Genomic DNA, 23,972 nt, shown 5'->3' on the forward strand with positions numbered 1-23,972 from the left:
TGTGTGGAGTTTGCACATTCTCCCCGTGTCTGCGTAGGTTTCCTCCGGGTGCTCCGGTTTCCTCCCACAGTCCAAAGATGTGCGGGTCAGGTGAATTGGTCATACTAAATTTCCCGTAGTGTTAGGTGAAGGGGTAAATGTAGGGGTATGGGTGGGTTGAGCTTCGGCGGGTCGGTGTGGACTTGTTGGGCCGAAGGGCCTGTTTCCACACTGTCAGTAATCTAATCTAATTCTGTCTGGTCAGGGGCTTAAGTCGTCACATCAGAGCTCAGGTTTTCAGGCGTCAAACCGAGCAACGCCTTTTTTTCAGAAATGGTAAGGGGAACAGGGTGTTGCTGTTGTTTAAGGGTTAAGGGATTCCAAATCTATTGGAGCTTTTCCCGAATTGCGATCTCTGATCCATAATGGAATACCGAGCAAAGGCAGTTCGTTGGGTTAGAGCTCACACCTAGCATGAGCTATCAGACTGGAGGGGCTGAGTGGCCTCTTTATCGAACTATGTGAATGGTGTTGGGGCATGGGACCAAGCCTCAAGCCAGACCTGAAGGGTCAGCCTGGAATTGGAGCTCAGGGTGGGAAGGGTCTGACCATGACAGAGTGTTCAGAGGAATATCTTTCAGCAGCGCGCTCTGACCCGCACTCAGACAGGAGCTGGGTCCCTTTCTCCTCGCAACTGGAAGGAACTCCGCTTGTGGTGCCGAGAGTGGATGCCCCTCCCACATGCCGGTGAGAGTGAGGTTCCTCACATTAGCCCCCTCCCCTCAGATCACCCTAACCTACCCTCTGACCATTTCTCTGGACCAACAGGCTGCTAGCGCCTGTGCCCTCCCTACCCAGAGCTGGGAGGCTGCCATCTCTCTCTCTCTCTCTCTCCCCAGCCAATGGGGTGGTGGGGGTGCTGGATCCGGCCTATCCACACCCCCGGCTGTGTCACTGGGTCCTCCCTCACCGCCCCACCCTCCCCTCCCCTACACAGCAGATTAAAAGCGAACCCAGTCTGCTCCAGCCGCTTAGACTTCTGTGTTGGTTTAGAACTGGCGAGGAGGTGGGTGGGGGGGAGAGACAGCTGATACAGAAGGGGGCACATCCCACCCCCCCTACCCCCATCACCTCAACCCTGCCCCCTTCCCCAACCCCCTTTCTCCCCAGGAACATACCGAGGCGGGTTGCACTCTCTGCAGGGAGGGATGGGCACTCTGCCATGGAATGGCACCAGCCTTTGGGCTAACGAGAGCCGGACAGATGCCCCCGGGCAGGGGCATTCGCCTTGGGCGAACCGCACCAACCAATTCGTTCAGGCCTCCTGGCAGATCGGCCTGTGGTCACTCGCCTACGGCTCGGTGGTGCTGGTGGCGGTGTTCGGGAACCTGGTGGTCATATGGGTCATCCTGGCTCACAAGCGCATGAGGACGGTCACCAACTGTTTCCTGGTCAACCTCGCCTTCTCGGACGCCTCCATGGCCGCCTTCAACACCTCGGTCAACTTCATCTACGCCCTGCACAATGACTGGTATTTCGGGGAGACTTACTGCCGCTTTCACAACTTCTTCCCCATCGCTGCAATGTTCGCCAGCATCTACTCCATGGCTGCCATCGCTGTCGACAGGTAAGCGGGCTCTCTCTTCCCCACTCGGGCTGTCAGGAGCAGGCAGGTTGGGGTACCCCAGGAGAGGGCACCCACCCATTCCCCTATGCCACCCCATCTCCTCCAGCAGCCCCAGGGTGAAGGTCGCTATGGAACTCCAGGTTCCTCGCTCTGTCCCCCTGTTCTCTTCTCTCTTTCTCTCTCCCTCTTTCTCGCTCGCCCCCCCCCCCCCTCTCTCCTCATTGACCATGGAAACAGACCCACACTATTCCCCCTCTCCGAGGACTGCAGGTCTCTTGCTCTGCCCCCCTGTTCTTCTCTCTCCCTCTCCTCACTGCTCAGGGAAACAGACCCACACTATTCCCCTCTCCGAGGACTGCAGGTCTCTTGCTCTGCCCCCCTGTTCTTCTCTCTCCCTCTCCTCACTGCTCAGGGAAACAGACCCACACTATTCCCCTCTCCGAGGACTGCAGGTCTCTTGCTCTGCCCCCCTGTTCTTCTCTCTCCCTCTCCTCACTGCTCAGGGAAACAGACCCACACTATTCCCCCTCTCCGAGGACTGCAGGTCCCTCGCTCTGCCCCCCTGTTCTTCTCTCTCCCTCTCCTCACTGCTCAGGGAAACAGACCCACACTATTCCCCTCTCCGAGGACTGCAGGTCTCTTGCTCTGCCCCCCTGTTCTTCTCTCTCCCTCTCCTCACTGCTCAGGGAAACAGACCCACACTATTCCCCCTCTCCGAGGACTGCAGGTCCCTCGCTCTGCCCCCCTGTTTTCCTTCTCTCTCCCTCTCTCTCTCCTCACTGCTCAGGGAAACAGACCCACACTATTCCCCCCTCTCCTCTAGCAGCCCCAAGGCTGAGGGTCTCTATAGGACTGCAGGTCCCTCGCTCTCCCCACCCCCTCCTTCCTCTCTCTCTCTCTCTCTCTCTCCTCTTTGATCATATAGAAGCAGCCCCACACTATTCCTTCCAAACGGTAGACGAGACAGACCCCCCGGGTGGGGGAAAAAAGTTGCATTTTCGAGAATTTCGGGAAAAAAAGTGACATTCTGTCTCTCCCCCGCCTCCACCCCCGTCACCCGAAAGTAAGAGTTGGTGGTTCAGTCCTCGCTCTCATTCAGTCAGACTGTGATTCAGCGACAGATCTGACTGTAGGGAGACCGGGACTGCAACCTCGACAGCTCATCCTGGAAAGTGAGAGAGTGTAACTCGGAAGGTCACAGTCTGGAGAAGCTGCAACACGGTTGGGAGACTTAGAAATTCTAAAATGCAGATGCTGGAATCCTGCCGGGTATACTTTTGGAAATCCTGAGACTGAGCAAACCAGGCGGTTGCGGACAGAGCCAATGGATGCGCTTTTGACAGGGATTGGAAAAGAGAGAGAATAGACAGACACTATAGGGCCGTCCTATCGTTTCTTTATCAAATCGGGGGCTCAACGGTTGCATTTTTACAAAAAAAATAAGTGGCTTCTTTCAGTTTCTGATCTGTTCGGTCAATCGTACCTGCAAATTGCTAACTGGTTCACGGCTCACATCATCATCAACGTGAGAAATAGTCCGGACCAAAGGTATTTGGCGTTAACTCTCCCTCCACAGGCCATTACCTAGTTGGGTTCTCCCTCCCTCATGCTGAGCATGACCAGCGTTCCCAGCTTCAGATTTTCAGCACATGCAGTGTTTTTTGCTTTTGTTTTGTTAGAGATGGGCCGGTTAATTCGGAATGAACTGGAGGAAAATGTAGCCGGGTTGCTCTTGGGTCGGGGGTATCTCTCTCGCTTAACCTTCATTCGGCTCATCTGAGCCCACACTGACCCTCCGAAGAGCATCCCACCTAGACCCCCCCAGTAACCTCATAGCCAACCCACCTAGCCTGTACATCCTTGAACTGTGGGAAGCAAACAAGAGCACCCAGAGGAATGTGCAAACGCCACGCAGACAGACAGTCATCTGCGGTTGGATTCGAACCCAAGTCCCTCGCGCTGTGGAGGCCACAATGCTAACCACTGAGCCACTTGCTCAGTACTTTTTAAGAACTTGCTGGATTTGCCTATTACTGGCTGATTGTACAGACAGACGACTTTGATAATAACCAGAACAAACATTTTTGGCCATGCATTGGAGCACAGAAATGTTAGGAAGCCTGTCAAACTGCCTCTGTCATTCAATGGCATCAAGGATGATCAACCTCAGTGTAACTTTCAGCACAATGTCCATATACTCCATGTTCAGCACCATCCCGATATACCTCCATGTTCACCATTATCTCCATAAACTGTACTTCCATGTTCACCACTATTTCCATATACCTCCATGTTCACCATTATCTCCATACACCTTCATGTTCACCATTATCTCCATATACTCCATGTTCACCATGATCTCCATATACCTCCATGTTCACCATTATTTCCATATATCTCCATGTTCACCATTATCTCTGTGTTCACCACTATCTTCATACACCTCCATGTTCACCATTATCTTTATATATCTCAATGTTCACCACTATCTCCATATATCTCAATGTTCACCACCATCTCCATATACCTCCATGTGTAATTAGCCTCCAGAATTAGTCTTGAACTTAATCAATGATTGAGCTTCATCCATTTGCTGGGTAGAGAATTCCACAGATTCATCATGGTCAGAGTGAAGAAATTCCTCTTCACCTCAGTCTTAAAAGGCCTATCCCTTAATTCTGAGATTGTATGCCCTGGTTCGCCAGCTAGGGAGTACTTTTTTTTAACATGACTATTAAAATCCACCTCTGAGCCCAAAAAGGAAATAAAGCCTATAAGGTGGGGGTTGCCTTTTGTGGAAGAAGGTTGGACAGGCTCAGCTTTAATCATTGGAGTTTAGAAGACTAGGATATGACTTGATGGTTGTTCCACACCCTTACCAGCCTTACCCTTCACTCTAATAGGAACATAATGCCTCTGAACTCCCAATACTTCTGAAAGCCTCCCACATGTCAGACATTTCTTTACCTGCATAAGTCTACTCCAATCAATTTTGAAAGTTCTTGAGTCATAACCATTAAAATCTACCTTACTCCAATTAAGAACTTTAGCTTTTATGGAAATTAAATCCTTTTCCATAACTATTTCAAAACTAATCGAATTATGATCACTAATTCCAAAATGTTCCCTACTAACACTTCGGTCACTTGCCCTGTCTTATTTCCCAAAAGAAGATCAAGTTTTGCTCCTTCTCTATTACGTATATCTACATATCGATGAAGAAAATTTTCTTGAACACATTTAACAAAATCCTCACCATCTAAGCCATTAACACTATGGCAGTCCCAGTCAATGTTTGGAAAATTAAAATTCCTACTATTACAATTCAATAATTCTTACATGTATCTGAAATTGCTTTAAATACTTGATCCTCAAATTCCCTCTGACCATTGGGTTGTAATCCCAATAAGGTGAACATCACTTTATTTTTCAAATTTCTACCCATATAGTTTCACTGGATGATCCCTCAGAAATATCTTCTCTAGTTGCAGTAGTAATGTTTTCCCTAATCAAAAATGTAGTACTGCTCCTCTCTTGCCTCCCTTTCTACCCGACCTATAAGATTTAAAACCCAGAACATTGAGCTGCCAGTCCCATCCCTCCTTCAGCCATGTTTCTGTAATAACTATGATATCCCAGTCCCACATTCCCATACATTCCCTGAGTTCATTAGCCTTACCTTAAGATCCCTAGCTTTGAAATAAATGCATTTTAATTCTTCAGAGTTGTCTCACTCTCTGACTTGTTCTTCTCTGCCTTTTCTGATTGAGTTGCTCTTTTCTGATTCAAAACCATCCTCATCTGTCTTTCTACTTTTACTGCTGCTTCGGAATTCCCCACCACCCCAGCTCCTGACTAGTTTAAAGGATCCCGAAATAGAACAAGCATATCTCCCCGGATACAATGAGGTCTGCAAATGCTGGAGATCAGAGTCGCGAGTGTGTTGCTGGAAAAGCACAGTAGGTCAGGCAGCATCTGAGGAGCAGGAAAATCAATGTTTCGGGCCAAAGCCCTTCATCAGGAACCAGATTCCTGATGAAGGGCTCCAGCCCGAAACATCGATTCTCCTGCTTCTCGGATGCTGCCTGACCTGCTGTGCTTTTCCAGCAACACACTCTCGAAGCATATCTCCCCATCAGGGTATTTGTTCCTTTCCAGTTCAGTTGAAAACCATCCCTTTCAAACAGATCCTTTCTGCCCCAGAAGAGATCCCAATTATCCAAAAATCAGAATCCTTGCACATTGCACCACCTTTTCAGCCATTGATTTGTCTGCCCCCTCCTTTTGTTCCTACTCTCATTAGATCATGGCACTGGGAGTAAACCAGAGATTACTACCTTTGAGGTTCTGCTTTTTAACTTTCTCCCCAATGCTCTATATTATGCTTTGCAAAGCCTGAACTCTTTCCCTAACTGTGTCATTCCTACCAATGTGTACAACATCTTTCACCTTCTCACTCTCTCGTTTAACAATATGCTTCTTAACCCTGGCACCAGGAAGGCAACATTCTATCCCAGATTTATAACAATTATTCTTTTAAATCTTGACAAACTCAGCTTAATGTAAGATTCATTCTTAGTGCCCAAGATGCAACTGCCACTTCTATTTTCCTCTGAGAGACTATTCCCTTCAACAGTATCCAAAACAGATTATCAGTTTGAGAGAGGAATACCATTCCTGACAGTCATCCATCTATCTAATTGATCCTGCCTCTGTAGTCACCTCTCTAAATTTACTAACTGTTGGAAGAATATTTGGTCTTGTGGAATGTTTAAAAGCCAGGGGTCGTCCACTTCAAACAGGGATGAGGAGAATTCTTTTCTCTCTTATGGCCATGAGTCTTCAGAACTCTCTTTTTGAAAAGATGGTGAAAGCTGAATCCTTGAATATTTTTTAATGCAGAGGTAGATAGATTCTTATGAAGGGAAAGTTTATTGAGGAGTGTGGAAATATGGAATTGAGGTTACGACCACATCAACCATAACATTATTGAATGGCAGAACAGGGTCAAGGGGCTGAATGGTCTGCTCATGCTCTTGTTTCATATGTACTCAATATAATATTTATGTTCTGTTAGTAGACTCTCACTGATGATGTTGCCAAGTATGGTGACAAAACGTCTGAAAACAAACCTTCCAGCTCAGTGAGCAAACTTAACATACTTATCATCAAACGGCGCTATAAACCTTCTCAAAGTATTGCTTTCTGTCCCTTCTCTTTCCTGTCCATAATCCAGTCATTCCCTTTTATTATTTCTGTTGTCTGCCTTACTTGTCTCCTATTCATTCCTCTGAATCATTCTTCTGGTGCTTTCTCAATCCTTCAAAGTTTGGGAGAAGATTTGTAGCTCGGGTGCTCGTTGTTGTGGTTCTGTTCGTCGAGCTGGGAATTTGTGTTGCAAACGTTTCGTCCCCTGTCTAGGTGACATCTTCAGTGCTTGGGAGCCTCCTGTGAAGCGCTTCTGTGGTGTTTCCTCCGACATTTATAGTGGCTTGTCTCTGCCGCTTCTGTTTGTCAGTTGCTGTCCGCTGCAGTGGCCGGTATATTGGGTCCACGTCGATGTGTTTGTTGATAGAGTCTAATGGCACTCATCCACAGACTCTATCAACAAACACATCGACCTGGACCCAATATACCGGCCACTGCAGCAGACAGCAACTGACAAACAGAAGCGGCAGAGACAAGCCACTATAAATGTCGGAGGAAACACCACAGAAGCGCTTCACAGGAGGCTCCCAAGCACTGAGGATGTCACCTAGAAAGGGGACGAAATATTTGCAACACAAACTCCCAGCTTCTCCATCCTTAAATTTCATTGATTAACAGGCAGAGCTGGTCCTGCTGTCAGTTAATGCCCAGTACTTTGCATGTGTTCTCAGCTTGCAGTTGCAATCAGTTATGCTGTAAAACATTTGGTGTTGAAAGATGCATGGAAATGTTTAACTAATGACACATTTGAGAACAATCCCACCAAATGTTTGCACTTACAATCGTTGCTCATGTATGTAAACACTGTGATTCAGATGCATAGCATGCCTACAGGTAAAAGCAACTCAAATTACACTCCCATTCAGGAAGAGGACATTGTGGGCATCAGTACCATTCAGCACTATTATAGAATGAGGCAGAGGGGTTACAATTAACCAGAAAATGAATTAAGCCAGTCATACAAATACTCTGGCTTCAAACACATGTCTGGGCTGGGAATTCTGCAGTGCGTAACTCACCTCCTGTCTATCCAGTGCTTGTCTGCCATCTACAAGGCATAAGCCAGGTGTGTAATGGAATACACTCCACTTAGAGTCATAGTCATAGAGTCATAGAGATGTACAGCATGGAAACAGACCCTTCAGTCCAACCCGTCCATGCCGAACAGATATCCCAACCCAATCTAGTCCCACCTGCCAGCACCCAGCCCAAATCCTTCCAAACCCTTCCTATTCATATTCCCATCCAAATGCCTCCTAAACATTGCAATTGTACCAGTCTCCACCATATCCTCTGGCAGCTCATTCCATACACGTTTGACCCTCTGTGTGAAAAAGTTGCCCCTTAGGTCTCTTTTATATCTTTCCCCTCTCACCCTAAACCAATGCCCTCTAGTTCTGGACTCCCTGACCCCAGGAAAAAGACTTTGTCTATTTACCCTATCCATGCCCCTCATAATTTTATAAACCTCTATAAGGTCACCCCTCAGCCTCCAACATTCCAGGGAAAACAGCTCCAGCCTGTTCAACCTCTCCCTGTAGCTCAGATCCTCCATTCCTGGCAACATCCTTGTAAATCTTTTCTGAACCCTTCCAAGTTTCACATCATCTTTCCGATAGGAAGGAGACCAAATTGCACGCAATATTCCAACAGTGGCCTAACCAATGTCCTGTACAGCCGCAACATGACCACCCAACTTCTGTACTCAATACTCTGACCAATAAAGGAAAGCATACCAAACACCTTCTTCACTATTCTATCTACCTGTGACTCCACTTTCAAGGAGCTATGAACCTGCACTCCAAGGTCTCTTTGTTCAGTAACACTCCCTAGGACCTTACCATTAAGTGTATAAGTACTGCTAAGATTTGCTTTCCCAAAATGCAGCACCTCGCATTTCTCTGAATTAAACTCCATCTGCCACTTCTCAGCCTATTGGCCTATCTGATCAAGATCCTGTTGTAATCTGAGGTAACCCTCTTTGCTGTCCATTACATCTCCAATTTTGGTGTCATCTGCAAACTTAATAACTGTACCTCTTGTGCTCACATCCAAATCATTTATGTAAATTACAAAAAGTAGAGGACCCAGCACCAATCCTTGTGGCACTCCACTGGTTACAAGCCTCCAGTCTGAAAAACAATCCTCCACCACCACCCTCTGCCTTCTACCTTTGAGCCAGTTCTGTATGGAAATGGCTAGTTCTCCCTGTCTTCCATGAGATCTAACCTTGCTCATCAGTCTCTCATGGGGAACCTTGTCGAATGCCTTACTGAAGTCCATATAGATCACATCTACCACTCTGCCCTCATCAATCCTCTTTGTTACTTCTTCAAAAAACTTAATCAAGTTTGTGAGAGATGATTTCCCATGCACAAAGCCATGTTGACTATCCCGAATCAGTCCTTGCCTTTCCAAATACATGTTCATCCTGTCCCTCAGTATTCCCTCTAACAACTTGCCCACCACTGACATCTGGCTCACCAGTCTATAGTTCCCTGGCTTGTCTTTACCGCCCTTCTTAAACAGTGGCACCACACTTGCCAACTCCAGTCTTCAGGCAGCTCACCTGTGATATCGATGATACAAATATCTCAGCAAGAGGCCCAGCAATCATTTCTCTAGCTTCCCACAGAGTTCTCGGGTACATCTGATCAGGCCCTGCAGATTTATCGACCTTTAACCATTTCAAGACATCCAGCACTTCCTCCTCTGTAATCTGGACATTTTGCAAGATATCACCATCTATTTCCCTACAGTCTATATCTTCCATGTCCTTTTCCACAGTAAATACTGATGCAAAATTCTCATTTTGTATCTCCCCCATTTTCTGTGGCTCCACACAAAGGCCGCCTTGCTGATCTTTGAGGGTCCTATTTTCTCCCTAGTTACCCTTTTGTCCTTAATATATTTATAAAAGCCCTTTGGATTCTCCTTAATTCTATTTGCCAACACTACCTTATGTCCCCTTTTTGCCCTCCTGATTTCCCTCTTACATATACTCCTACTTCTTCTAAGGATTCACTCGATCTATCCTGTCTATACCCGACATATGCTTCCTTCTTTTTCTTAACCAAACCCTCAATTTCTTTAGTTATCCAACATTCCCTATACCTACCAGTGTTTCCTTTCACCCTGACAGGAATATACTTTCTCTGGATTCTTGTTATCTCATTTCTGAAGGCTTCCCATTTTCCAGCCATCCCATTATCTGTGAACATCTGCCTCCAATCAGTTTTTGAAATTTCCTGCCTAATACCGTCAAAATTGGCCTTTCTCCAATTTAGAACTTAAACTTTTAGATCTGGTCTATCCTTTTCCATCACTATTTTAAAACTAATAGACTTATGGTTGCTGGCCCCAAAGTGCTCCCCCACTGACACCTCAGTCACCTGCCCTGCTTTATTTCCCAAGAGTAGGTCAAGTTTTGCACCTTCTCTAGTCGGTACATTCACATGCTGAATCAGAAAATTGTCTTGTACACACTGAACAAATTCCTCTCCATCTAAACATTTAACACTATGGCAGTACCAGTCGATATTTGGAAAGTTAAAATCCCCTACCATAACCACCCTATTATTTGTACAGATAGCTGAGATCTCCTCACAAGTTTGTTTCTCAATTTCCCTCTGACTATTAGAGGGTCTATAATACAATCCCAATAAGGTGATCATCCCTTTCTTATTTCACAGTTCCACCCAAATAATTTCCCTGGAAGTATTTCTGGGAATATCCTCCCTCAGCACAGCTGTAATGCTATCCCTTATCAAAAATGCCACTCCCTCTCCTTTCTTGCCTCCCTTTCTATCCTTCCTGATGCATTTGTATCCTGGAACATTAAGCTGCCAGTCCTGCCCATCCCTGAGCCATGTTTCTACAATTGCTATGATATCCCAGTCCCATGTCCCTAACCATGCCCTGAATTCATCTGCTTTCCCTGTTAGGCCCCTTGCATTGAAATAAATGCAGTTTAATTTATTAGTCCTACCTTGTCTCTGCCTGCCCTGACGGTTTGACTCGCTTCTGTGCTCAACTGTACCAGTCTCAGATTGATCTCTTTCCTCACTATCTCAGTGGGTGTCACCCCCTCCCCCCCACCTTACTAGTTTAAATCCTCCCGAGCAGTTCTAGCAAATTTCCCTGCCAGTATATTAGTCCCCTTCCAATTTTGGTGCAATCCGTCCTTTTTGTACAGGTCACTTCTACCCTAAAAGAGATTCCAATGATCCAAAAATGTGAATCCTTCTCCCATACACCAGCTCCTCAGCCATGCATTTATCTGCTCTATCCTCCTATTCCTGCCCTCATTAGCTCATAGCATTGGGAGTAATCCAGATATTACTACCCTTGAGAACCTCCTTTTTAAATTTCTGCCGAACTCTCTGTAATCTCCCTTCAGAATTTCAACCTTTTCCCTTCCTATGTTGTTAGTTCCAATGTGAACAATGACCTCTTACTGGCCCCTCTCCCCCATGAGAACATTCTGCACCCTCCCTGAGACATCCTTGATCCTGGCACCAGGGAAACAGCACACCATTCTGCTTTTTTGCTGCTAGCCACAGAAACGTCTGTCTGTACGTCGGATTACAGAATCCCCTAACACAATTGATCTCTTGGAACCTGATGTACCCCTCGTTGCATTAGAGCCAGTCTCAATACCAGAAACTTGGCTCTTCGTGCTGTGTTCCCTGAGAATCCATCACCCCCTGCATTTTCCAAAACAGCATACCTGTTTGAAATGGGTATATCCACAAAAGACTCCTGCACTAGCTGCCACCTCTCTTACCTTTCCTGGAGTTAACCCATCTATGTGACTGTATCTGAGACTTTCCCCCCTTCCTATAACTGCCATCCATCACATACTGTTGCTGTAGCAAATTCCTCATCACTTCTAACTGTGTCTCCGACCGACCCATTCGATCTGATAAGATTCGTATCCAATAGCATTTATGGCAGATATAATCTGCAGGGAATCCTTAAACTCTCTTTAAAATCCCACATCTGACAAGAAGTACATATCACTGTACTAAAGGCCATTTTTGCTCCTTCACAATTTACAGACCCAGAAAATAACACCATCTTATTTCTCTACAAAACACTGCCCCAGGTTAAATTAATAGTTATGGCTTATATTTTAAGTTTAATCAAAAACAAAGAATCAAGAAAGAACGCACTCTACTCACTACTGCAGCCTTTCTATTGGACAGATTTAAAACAACAATTATCTTATCTGATTCTGTGCTGTGTACTTCACCCAAACAGGTTCCTCCAAGATTAGTTGTGAAATTCACTGTTTGTTAATTTTCCCAGATGCACTCCAATGTCCAGCAACACATAAAAGGCAGTAACTGTACAAGTTCTCTCGTTCTCTCCTGCACTGTCCTCACCATGTGCTTCCTTTGTCGTCTTCTCCCTTTTAAAACTGCTGTTGTTTTGACTTTTTTTTCCCAAAATCCCAAAACAGTGCAACAGCATATAAAACAGTAATTGCTGCTCCTGGAATTTGAGGAAATCACCTCCAGCACCTAAAATACTTCAAAAAAGGAGCAGCTGTTACAGCCAGAAATTTTTCCTGTCCTCCATCTTGGATTACCTCACTTGCCTTGATAAATACAACTCCAACAAAATTTAAGAAGCTCAACACCATCCAGGGCTGAAAATGTGTTGCTGGAAAAGCACAGCAGGTCAGGCAGCATCCAAAGAGCAGGAGAATCGATGTTTCGGGCATGAGCCCTTCTTCAATACCATCCAGACAAATCAAACTCATTTCATTGGTGCTCCATCCACTACTTTCAACATTGACTCTCTTCACCACCAACACAAAGTGGCAGCATCTACAAGATGCATTGCAGCAATTCACCTAGGTTCCTATAACAGTAATCCCCAAACCTGAAATCTCCCACCTAGAAGGACAAAGGTAGCAGGTGTATGGGAAAACCACCCCTTCAAAATGTTCTCCTCCACACCACACATCATCCTGACTTGAAACTATATCACCATTCAGTCACTGATCCTGGGCCAAGATCCTGGAACTTCCTACTTATTGGTACTATGGGTAATCCATGTACAATAATAAAAGCCTTGGAGTTGATGCTGATTTCTATGTGTGAAAGTGAATTCAGTTTTTGCAAATGATGGCCAATTCCAACATTAGCTTTTCCCCTATATCAAAAACCCCAATCCCTGGCTATGCCCAAGTCGACATGGGTAAGCAAGTTGAGTCTTTCTGACTTGAATTGGAGATCTCTAAGTGTGTTACTACATTTTCATTCCTCTCAGAGAACCATTAGACTGAAACACCACTGAAGAGTCAGCAATGCAATTAGAATAAAATCAAGGAATTAAACTGGATTTGAATTGAAAAAGACACTGAAATCCATTCAGGGCAAACCAGATATATTGTCACGTAGAACTGGAAAATATCCTACTTCTTAAGAATTTTAGATAAATGAATAGTTACTGGATAAATGTGCACATGGAAAATTCATATGTCCACTGTCTTAATGACAAATCCAAATTCCACAACTTACCACTGAACAGACCTTTACTGGTGCTCAATGATTAACTGAAACTAAATAATATTACAATGCCCCCATCTCTAGCATTCAACTGTAAGAATAGAATCGAAGGATAATATTAACTTTGGGTCCAGATCAAACAAATCAAAATGAGAACTGGTTGTATCAATCTGGATTGTATTCACTTAAAATTTAAATATTGAGGAGTGATTTAATTGAGATGTTTAAAAGATTATGCTAATCCATTAGGGAAGATGCAGATAAATGATTTTCTCAGGGCAGGGTGGGAGTCTGAATAAAGGAGGCACGATTTTAAACAGATAATTACTGTAGGATATTCAGGAGTGATATCAAGCAACACCCAAGGAAAGGGGAAATCACTTCCCCATAAAGGTCGTGAAAGCTGGGACAGGATTGGGATTGGGTCATGGATCAGGGATGTGGTACAAAGATGGAGAAAAGGATTGGAAATCCACCTGGACATGACTGAACATCACAGCTCACATAAGAGGCTAACTGACGTTCTCCTGTACATATGCTCCTATGACATTATATCACTGTTAGATTCATAGTTCTTGTAAGATGGATAAGGTACTTCATTCAATACAAATTGGGATTGTAAGTGTATCTCTCAACCCCATCCTTAATTGTTACAACTGAGGTTGGAGTACGGCATCTGTAACTCTCGATGATCTTGGTCACTTCCCCACGGCCAGATTCCTCTTTAATTTTGAGCTGCAGTTCAAGCCATAGTTTTGCCATGTGTTGGTCAGGGCCCCTTTCCCTGGTGGATGTGGTGTACTCCAATAAAATGCACAGGCGTATCCTGCAACATCCAGCATTCAGCCCAAAGGTGTCCCATTTTGTTGGAATAGAAGCAGCCAGGTCTCCATGTGTCACTGCAATCCTCAGCATCTTCCTTCTGCCCTGAATGGTGGGTCTCCTTTCATGCTTGGCTGTTTGCCTTCATTTTTTTCTCTTCCCACTTTCTATCCTTCTCAGATTGGGGGGGGGGGCTTCCTTTCAGATAAGAGCTTCCAGATGGATTCATAATCATTGGGTGGCATGGTGATTCAGTGGTTAGCACTGCTGCCTCACAGCACCAGGATCCCAACCTTGGGCGACTGTCTGTGTGGAGACTGCACATTCTCCCCGTGTCTGCGTGGGTTTCCTCCGGGTGCTCTGGTTTCCTCCCACAGTCCAAAAATGTGCAGGTCAGGTGAATTGGCCATGCTAAATTGCCCATAGCGTTAGGTGCACTAGTCAGAGGGAAATGGGTCTGGGTGGGTTACTCTTCAGAGGGTCGGTGTGGACTGGTTGGGCCAAAGGGCCTGTTTCCACACTGGAGGGAATCTAATCATCAAGCACCTTAGCTCCTAGTCTTTATGTTGAAACCTTTTGGTCTTCCGTATGTGTCTTATTGATGTGGAAAGAATTTTAATTCCAAAAGGAGAATCACAACCTTGAGCTTCTCGTATGTGGCGTGTACTTTAATTGTCATATTCAGTTGCTTTATCCTCTCAAACTCAATGCAGCTCTGCGCAGGCTGCTTCTAGATGTTTTCAGAGTTCTGAATGTAAGTCTCAAGGAGCAATTTGGGCACTGACGATAGCCTTTTTGGCCATCTCCCAGTCTGCAAACTCAGAATGCAGGAAGACAGATTGCAGATCTTCAGAAAGCATGGCATTAATTTCATGAGCTTTGCCAGTCAGCATGTTCTGCATAAGCAGCATCCAGCTTTCCATGGGCCTCTTCATTTGTTTGGCTATTCTTCCAAACAAAACAAAAAAATGCCTTTACTTTCGGATGGCTTGGACACTTTTAAACAGCTCCACACTTAGCCCTGAACTGGAGGCATATATTTCCCCTTCTGAATTTCCTCTGAACTCAAGGGCATTCACCTTTCTCAGTTCCAGACTTTCCACATTTGAAATTTTTCACTCCCTCTCTCTTTTGCATCTTTTTTTTCTTTTTAACTTCCCTTTCTCACTCACAATCTATCTCCTTTTCCAATCTCTCTTATTTTTCTCTTTGAAATGCTTTTCTGTTTTCTTTTCACCTCTCTTCCTCTTTTTGAAATTCTAGTTTTAGCCTCTTCTGTTCTAACTGAATCTTTGTCACTCATCTACTTCAAGTTTTATACTTCCTCTTGCTCTTTTACAACATCCTGATTGTTGGATTCTAGGTTTCGAATTCCTTGTCTTGTAGCTTTTGATCTCCACTATTTTCAATTGCCCAGCCATAGTTTTTAGTTTGTCAGTGAGCAATGCCTTTTACGCATTAAAGTTTACTCTGCTGTACATTTTCTTTAAAAGTTGAAATTTTAGTTTGTGTGACTTTTTAAACTCTAAACAAGAAACTTTTACTGGCATTTTGTTTTTAATAAATGCCCTGCTTCTGATTATGTGTTCTTGTCTATATGTTTAATATTGGACAAGCCCCGAATATATGTTATGAACAAGGCTGGAGAGTCCCACACCTCCCTTGTCACAGCAAAGTTTAAATGTAACCATAGTGGTGATGTGACCAATTAACAACAGATAGTTGTTTAGTACCAGAAGCAAACTTACATAAAATTGCTAAGATTCTTGATGAAGAGTTTGGATTATTCAAACAAAAACAGAAATGACTGGAGAAACTCAGCAGGTGTGACAGCATCTGTGGACCAAAAGCAGAATTAACACTTCGAGTCCAGTTTGAAGAAGTTTCTTCAATTTCTGTTGTAATATCAGATTTCCAGCCTCTGCAAGTCCTTTGTTTATTTTGGATTATTTAAGTATGTACATACATACCTTTTTAGAAATATAACTAATTCACATACACACAAGGATGAGGAAAACAAAGCATTGAACATTTTGCATAGTGTTAACTTTTTAAAGTACTTTGGTCAAGTAACAGGTAAATTGATTGTTAAGAAAAGAGAATGAGACATGGATTGCCCCAAACAATCTGACTCTGAAGCTATCCTGCACACACAACTTTGCAGTGGGTCTCTTCCTGGGTAAGCTGCACTTGAGTGAATTCTCTTTGCTTGGCGGGACAATTTCAAAGAAAATCCTCTTCATAAACTCTCCTGAGTGGTAAAGACGACTTTCTGTGGTTTTTCAGTCCACATACACTTTGCTGAAAGAGATTACACAGAGAAAAAAAAATGAGGGAGCAATGGACTGTTGCTCTTTAGGTAGAGTAAAGTCTCTCTTACTGTGTTCAAGAATATTCCACTCACAAATTGAGCCTCGTGAACGCTTTCTCCAGACTATATGACTCCAACTGAGCTCCCTGCTTCTTGCAAGGTGCAAGATTGTTGCTGTTGTACCCAATGTCTTTTTATTAGCAAAGTGTCCTTTGTTTAAACATTCAAGACATTCTATACGGTCCACACAATCTTTCAAACAGCAATATTTGGATCACATCTCTTTATAGCAGCAAAGGCAAACCAACTTGCACAATATAGTGACACTTTTCAAATTCACTTTGTACAACATACTGGAGTGAATGATACTCAGCAATCTTAAGAGTCATCTTTTGTCTTTGTTGCACAGTGGTATGTTTTTTTCTGAGTGTAGGAGATGGAAAAAATCCAGATATTCTGAACCTAATAGGAAATCTTTCCAGATGAGTCTCACTTTTGGGAGTACAAAGATCCTGGATGACCACAAAAAAATTTACATTATAACCAGTAACATTTTCCTTAAAGTGGACAAAGTCTAAGATTTAATGGAGTTTCTAAGAAAATAAAGCCACAACATTCCATGCTTTTGAAGAGATAACAATGAACTTCCTCCAAACTAAAGGAGTTGCCATGGGCACTCGCATGGGCCCCAGCTATGCCTGTCTCGTCGTAGGATATGTGGAACAGTCCATCTTCCGCAACTACACTGGCACCATCCCCCACCTTTTCCTCCGCTACATCGATGACTGTATCGGCGCTGCCTCGTGCTCCCATGAGGAGGTTGAAACAGTTCATCAACTTTACCAACACCTTCCATCCCGACCTCAAATTCACCTGGACTGTCTCAGACTCCTCCCTCCCCTTCCTAGACCTTTCCATTTCTATCTCGAGCAACCGACTCAACACAGACATCTACTATAAACCGACTGACTCCCACAGCTACCTGGACTACACCTCCTCCCACCCTGCCCCCTGTAAAAACGCAATCCCATATTCCCAATTCCTTCGTCTCCACCGCATCTGCTCCCAGGAGGACCAGTTCCAATACCGTACAGCCCAGATGGCCTCCTTCTTCAAGGACCGCAGATTCCCCCCAGACGTGATCGATGATGCCCTCCACCGCATCTCCTCCACTTCCCGCTCCTCCGCCCTTGAGCCCCGCCCCTCCAACCGCCACCAAGACAGAACCTCACTGGTTCTCACCTACCACCCCACCAACCTCAGTATACAGCGTATCATCCGCCGTCATTTCCGCCACCTCCAAACTGACCCCACCACCAAGGATATATTTCCCTCCCCTCCCCTATCAGTGTTCCACAAAGACCACTCCCTTCGTGACTCCCTCGTCAGGTCCACACCCCCCACCAACCCAACCTCCACTCCCGGCACCTTCCCCTGCAACCGCAGGAAATGTAAAACTTGCGCCCACACCTCCTCCATTACTTCTCTCCAAGGCCCCAAGGGATCCTTCCATATCCGCCACAAATTCACCTGCACCTCCACACACATCATCTACTGCATCCGCTGCACCCGATGTGGCCTCCTCTATATTGGGGAGACGGGCCGCCTACTTGCGGAACGCTTCAGGGAACAACTCTAGGACGCCCGGACCAACCAACCCAACCACCCCGTGGCTCAACACTTTAACTCTCCCTCCCACTCCACTGAGGACATGCAGGTCCTTGGACTCCTCCATCGGCAGAACGTAACAATACGACGATTGGAGGAAGAGCGCCTCATCTTCCGCCTGGGAACCCTCCAACCACAAGGGATGAACTCAGACTTCTCCAGTTTTCTCATTTCCCCTCCCCCCACCTTGTCTCAGTCGATTCCCTCAAACTCAGCACCGCCCTCCTAACCTGCAATCTTCTTCCTGACCTCTCCGCCCCCACCCCACTCCAGCCTATCACCCTCACCTTGACCTCCTTCCACCTATCACATCTCCATCGCCCCTCCCCCAAGTCCCTCCTCCCTACCTTTTATCTTAGCCTGCCTGGCACACTCTCCTCATTCCTGATGAAGGGCTCTGGCCCGAAACGTCGAATTTCCTGTTCCTTGGATGCTGCCTGACCTGCTGCGCTTTAACCAGCAACACATTTTCAGCAATGAACTTTAATATCCAACGTTAGAATGGTGATATAATCTACAATCGAAACACAACTTATATTCTAACAGCAGTATTCATTAATGCTAAACATTGGTAATAGATTGTGATTGAACAGTCCATAGCACACATCAGACAACAAATGTGATAAAGATGATCCAATCGATTTTGCAGCAGTTTCCTCCAAACTTTAGCAACACAGAAACAGAAGTAGTCTGTTCACCTTGTCAAGCCTCCCCTGCAGTATGACACAGTGACTGTGATAGCACTGCTACCTCACAGCGCCAGGGACCTAGGTTTGTTTCCAGCCTCAGGCAACTGTCTGTGTGGAGTTTGCACATTCTCCCCGTGTCTGCATAGGTTTCCTCCCACAATCTAAACATATGCAGTTTAGCTGAATTGGCTATGATAAATTGCCTCTAGCTTTTAGGGATGTTAGGTGCATTAGTCAGGGGAAGTGTCAAACAATAGTATAGGCAGAATGGGTCTGGGTGGGTTACTCTTTGGAGGTTTGGTGTGGACTTGTTGGGCTGAAGGGCCTGTTTCCACACTGCAAGAATTCTTCTTCTTCTGCCAATCACTACAATCACAGGTAATCGAATGCCTTTTACTTCAGTGCTTTTACTCACCACATTTCCATAACCATGTACGCCGTTGTCAATCAGAAATGTATTAGCCTCTATCATAAAAACAGTCAAAGACTAAGCTTCCACTGCCCTCTGGAGTAAAGCATTCTACTTTCCTGTCTGTTAGCTAATCATTAATCCATGCCAGAAGATTATCTCCCAGCCAATAATCTTTTATTTTTATAATCAGCTTCCTGTGGGGAACATTATTAAAAGCCTTCTCAAAATCCAAGTATACCATGTCCATCAGCTCTCTTATCAATTTTCTTAGCAACAGCTTCAAAAAAACTCCAACACATTCAGCAAATACAATTTTCTATTCACAAATCCGTGCTGCCCATGCCCAATCAGGTCATTATTATCAGATTCAGGAATAGCTTCTTCCCTGCCGTTATCAAACGTTTTGAACAGAGCTCTCAAATGTTAATTCTGACCTCTCTCGCTCTCTCCACCTTCCCTGCAGCTGTAACACAGTGTTCTGTACTCTGTTCTGCTACCTTGATGCATGGTATGGGAGCGTTTGTATGGTACGATCCGCCCAAGTAGCATACAAAACAACACTTTTCACTAAATCTCAAAACATGTGACAACAATCAATCAATCAATCATTATTAACCAGGTTTCTGTTTTTCCATTCTTTATAATAATATGTTTTGAGATACAGTGAAAAGTGTTGTTTTGTATGCCACTTGGGCAGATCGTACCATACAAACACTCCCATACCATGCATTTTTTCTACTATAGATGTAAGGCTAAGTGGTCTATAGTTCCCATTGTCTCTACGTCTCCTTTCTTAAAGAGTGTGCTGACATTTGCTATATTTCAATCCACAGGAATCATTCCAGAATCTGATGACATGGTAAATCATCAAATCTCATTATAACTTCACAAATGATCACAGTTCTTTACTCCTGAGCTTGGAACTCTCTCTCAGGTGCCATGCTGAGTTGTCATGGACTACCTCAATAACCGATCACTCACCATCCTTTTTTTTGCCTCTATGCTCGTCTTCACTTCCAAAATCTGGTATTTATTCACAGACATAACTCCAGCTTCTCACCAACAGCTAGCTTTACTGTTAAATTTAAAATATTCGTGAGGTTTTTCCGTAAGCTTTAATCTTGCTCAGTTACTTCATCTGTTTGTGGCCTTTTCACCGCCCCCTCCATTATCTGCTGTATTGGAGTATTCTTGCAACTCCTAGGACTTTTCTAGAGCCTTGACTCTAACACCAGCTGCGTATTAACTCCTAGAACTTCTCCCTGAATTCTAACACACTAAAGCCACGTAGTTCAGTTGCTTTCCCAACAATACAACTTGAAGTCGCACTAGCTAATATGGAGGCGAAAGTGAGGACTGCAGATGCTGGAGATCAGAGTCAAGAGTGTGGTGCTGGAAAAGCACAGCAGGTCAGGCAGCATCCGAGGAGCAGGAGAATTGGCATTTCATGCAAAAGCTGGTGAAGTGGTTTTACCCAAAACGTCGATTCTCCTGAACCTCGGATGCTACCTGACCTGCTGTGCTTTTCCAGCACCACACTCTCAACTTGAGCTAACATGGAGGCAGAAGTGGGTGCTGCAAATGCTGGAGATCAGAGTCAAGATTAGAATGGTGCTGGAAAAGCACAGCAGGTCAGGCAGCATCCGAGGAGCAGGAAAATCGACATTTCGGGCATTGAGGCTGGGAGTCTTAGGAGTGGATAGATAAATGGGAGGGGAGGAGGGGGTAGGAAGAAGGTAGCTGAGAGTACAATAAGTGGATGGAAGTGGGGGTAAAGGTCAGAGGGGAGGGTGGAGTGGATGGGTGGGAAGGAAGATTGACAGGTGGGAAAGGTCAGGAGGACGGTGCTGAGCTGGAAAGTTGGAACTGGGGTCAGGTGTCCAAGATCCACAAGCCTGACTACCCCGGCTGACCCATCGTCGCAGCCTGCTCCTGCCCCACTGAGTTCATTTCCATCTACCTTGATACTGTCCTATCCCCCCACTCTAATCTAGCTAACATGGAACCTATTTTACTCTCACTCCCTTTCACACGTACCCATTGACCTTCAGACGTGCTGCCTGTCAACACTGGAGATTTAGGGCCTTGAACTGTCCTGATTCGAATGACCATCTCCGTTTATTGGCAGAAATGCATACAGTAATTTGGAACAGTCAAATATAACAGCCCCTTGAGACTGGTCTGAATGTTACATTCTCACAGAATGTGGGCTTCTGCAGCACAAAGAATATAAATAGAGGGCTTCATCATAAGGCAGAACGCGATAATGTAATGTGCTTTGCCAGCAATGACCACTTTTTTTGCTGGGCTGCAGGCAGTGGCCAGAGCTTGTGATGATGGGGTGGCAGTTGACAAAGACAATTTCACTGGGATTGTTGAAATGAGATTCAAATTGGTAAAACATGACAGAATGGCATCACAAGAAATAATGGAAGCACACATCATTTGTAAGATTTTTAGAGAAATAAATACACACTTACATAATTTTTCACTAATGCATATGACAATATACAGCTCCTGGCTATGGTAAGTCTGCATTATTCATCTGTGACTGTTGTATTAATATCAAATGTGCCACCTATGCCATCTATGAGGCCCTACAGAGTAGGAGTTCCAAGCCTAGAGGAAATATTTGTTGAAACAGTGCAGTTGCTTTCACAAACATCCCCTGAAAACTGTGAGAACTGTAAAAAGAAAGAATTCTGCACTAATGAGTTATGATGTCCTTTGGCGCGAATGAAAATTGCTGCAAATCATTCTGTTTACTCAATGGTACTTCAGTTCCTGGAATCGTATTCTAGCTTTAAATGTTATCTAAGTGCCAAGATCCTGTGGTATAAGTCATAACTCTGTAGGTGCATGTGTGTGTGTGTTCGAGTCATAGAGATGTACAGCACAGAAACAAACCCTTCAGCCCAACCCGTCCATGCTGACCAGATATCCCAACCCAATCTAGTCCCACCTGCCAGCACCCAGCCCATGTCCCTCCAAACCCTTCCTATTCATATACCCATCCAGATGCGGTTTAAATGCTGCAATTATACCAGCCTCCACCACTTCCTCTGGCAGCTCATTCAATACACGTACCACCCTCTGTGTGAAAAAGTTGCCCCTTAGGTCTCTTTTATATCTTTCCCCTCTCATCCTAAACCTATGCCCAGGGAAAAGACCTTGTCTATTTATCCTATCCATGCCCCTCATGATTTTATAAACCTCTATAAGGTCACACCTCAGCCTTCGACGCTCCAGGGAAAACTGCTCCAGCCTACTCAGCCTCTCCCTATAGCTCAGATCCTCCAACCCTGGCAACATCCTTGTCAATCTTTTCTGAACCCTTTCAAGTCTCACAACATCCTTCCGATAGGAAGCAGACCAGAATTGCAAGCAATATTCCAACAATGGCCTAACCTATGCCCTGTACAGCCGCAACATGACCACCCAACTCCTATAGTCAATAGGGCGGCACGGTGACACAGTGGTTAGCACTGCTGCCTCACAGCGCCAGAGACCTGGGTTCAATTCCCGACTCAGGCGACTGTCTGTGTGGAGTTTGCACATTCTCCCCGTGTCTGCGTGGGTTTCCTCCGGGTGCTCCGGTTTCCTCCCACAGTCCAAAGATGTGCGGGTCAGGTGAATTGACCATGCTAAATTGCCCGCAGTGTTAGGTAGGGGCAAATGTAGGGGTATGGGTGGGTTGCGCTTCGGTGGGTCGGTGTGGTCTTGTTGGGCCGAAGGGCCTGTTTCCACATTGTAAGTAATCTAATCTACTCTGACCAATAAAGGAAAACATACCAAACGCCTTCTTCACTATCCTATCTACCTGCGACTCTCCTTTCAAGGAGGTATGAACCTGCACTCCAAGGTCTCTTTGTTCAGCAACACTCCCTTGGACCTTACCATAAAGTGTATAAGTCCTCCTAAGATTTGCTTTCCCAAAATGTAGCACCTTGCATTTATCTGAATTAAACTCCATCTGCCATTCCTCAGCCCATTGGCCCATCTGAGCAAGATCCTGTTGTAATCTGAGGTAACCTTTTTTTCTGTCCACTACACCTACAATTTTGGTGTCATCTGCAAACTTACTAACTATGTCTCTTATGCTTACATCCAAATCATTTATATAAATGACAAAAAGTAGTGGATCCAGCACCAATCCTTGTGGCACTCCACTGGTCACAGGCCTCCAGCCTCCACTGACTTATGTTCATCACTGACTATTGAATCACTGCGGTCTGTATGGTGAAGGCGCTTTTCTAAGGGGCTAGCTAAGAAGTTAAGAATTTGATCCAGTCACAATGAAGAAACAGTTGTCACTGTGCATCCCTTAGCTGGTACTGAGGTACCGATCAAGTAGATTGTCAAATTCTTGATGATGCCAAACATTTTGAATGCTTTTGGAGCTGCAATCATTCAGGCAGTTGGAGAGAATCCCAAATCTTCACTTGTTTCCTCTATGACCTGGGGAGACTTTGGAGAGGCAGGAGGTGAGTCTCTCGTTGTAAAATGTGTAGGTTCTCATTTTTAAAATTCAAATGACCTGGTATTCATTAACAACTTACAATTAAGCTTTATTTCAAGGTTTTTCATGGCGAGAGCAGTAACATTTGAGGAAGATGCCTTCACAGTCACACCATGCTCTGAATAGGACAGCTGTTACTTTTATAAGAGCTCTTTGGAAGGTCTGGTATGCTGCAACATTTCAGACAGTGCATTCTGATTGTCGTCTAGAAGTATGAGC

General features: G+C 44.9%; 1 protein-coding gene across 1 annotated transcript in view; it reads left to right on the plus strand.

Moving 5' to 3' along the window:
* Window positions 1-1,000: 1,000 nt before the first annotated feature.
* Window positions 1,001-23,972, plus strand: part of LOC132829112 (neuromedin-K receptor-like) — an 88,810-nt gene continuing 65,838 nt past the window's right edge. Inside the window, exon 1 of the mRNA XM_060846435.1 lies at window positions 1,001-1,606. Coding sequence (XP_060702418.1) covers window positions 1,188-1,606 — 419 coding nt within the window. The 5' untranslated portion in view covers window positions 1,001-1,187. The remainder of the gene's footprint in view (window positions 1,607-23,972) is intronic.

This window comes from Hemiscyllium ocellatum, chromosome 2, assembly GCF_020745735.1.
Source record: "Hemiscyllium ocellatum isolate sHemOce1 chromosome 2, sHemOce1.pat.X.cur, whole genome shotgun sequence".
In the NCBI taxonomy this organism is placed as follows: domain Eukaryota; kingdom Metazoa; phylum Chordata; class Chondrichthyes; order Orectolobiformes; family Hemiscylliidae; genus Hemiscyllium; species Hemiscyllium ocellatum.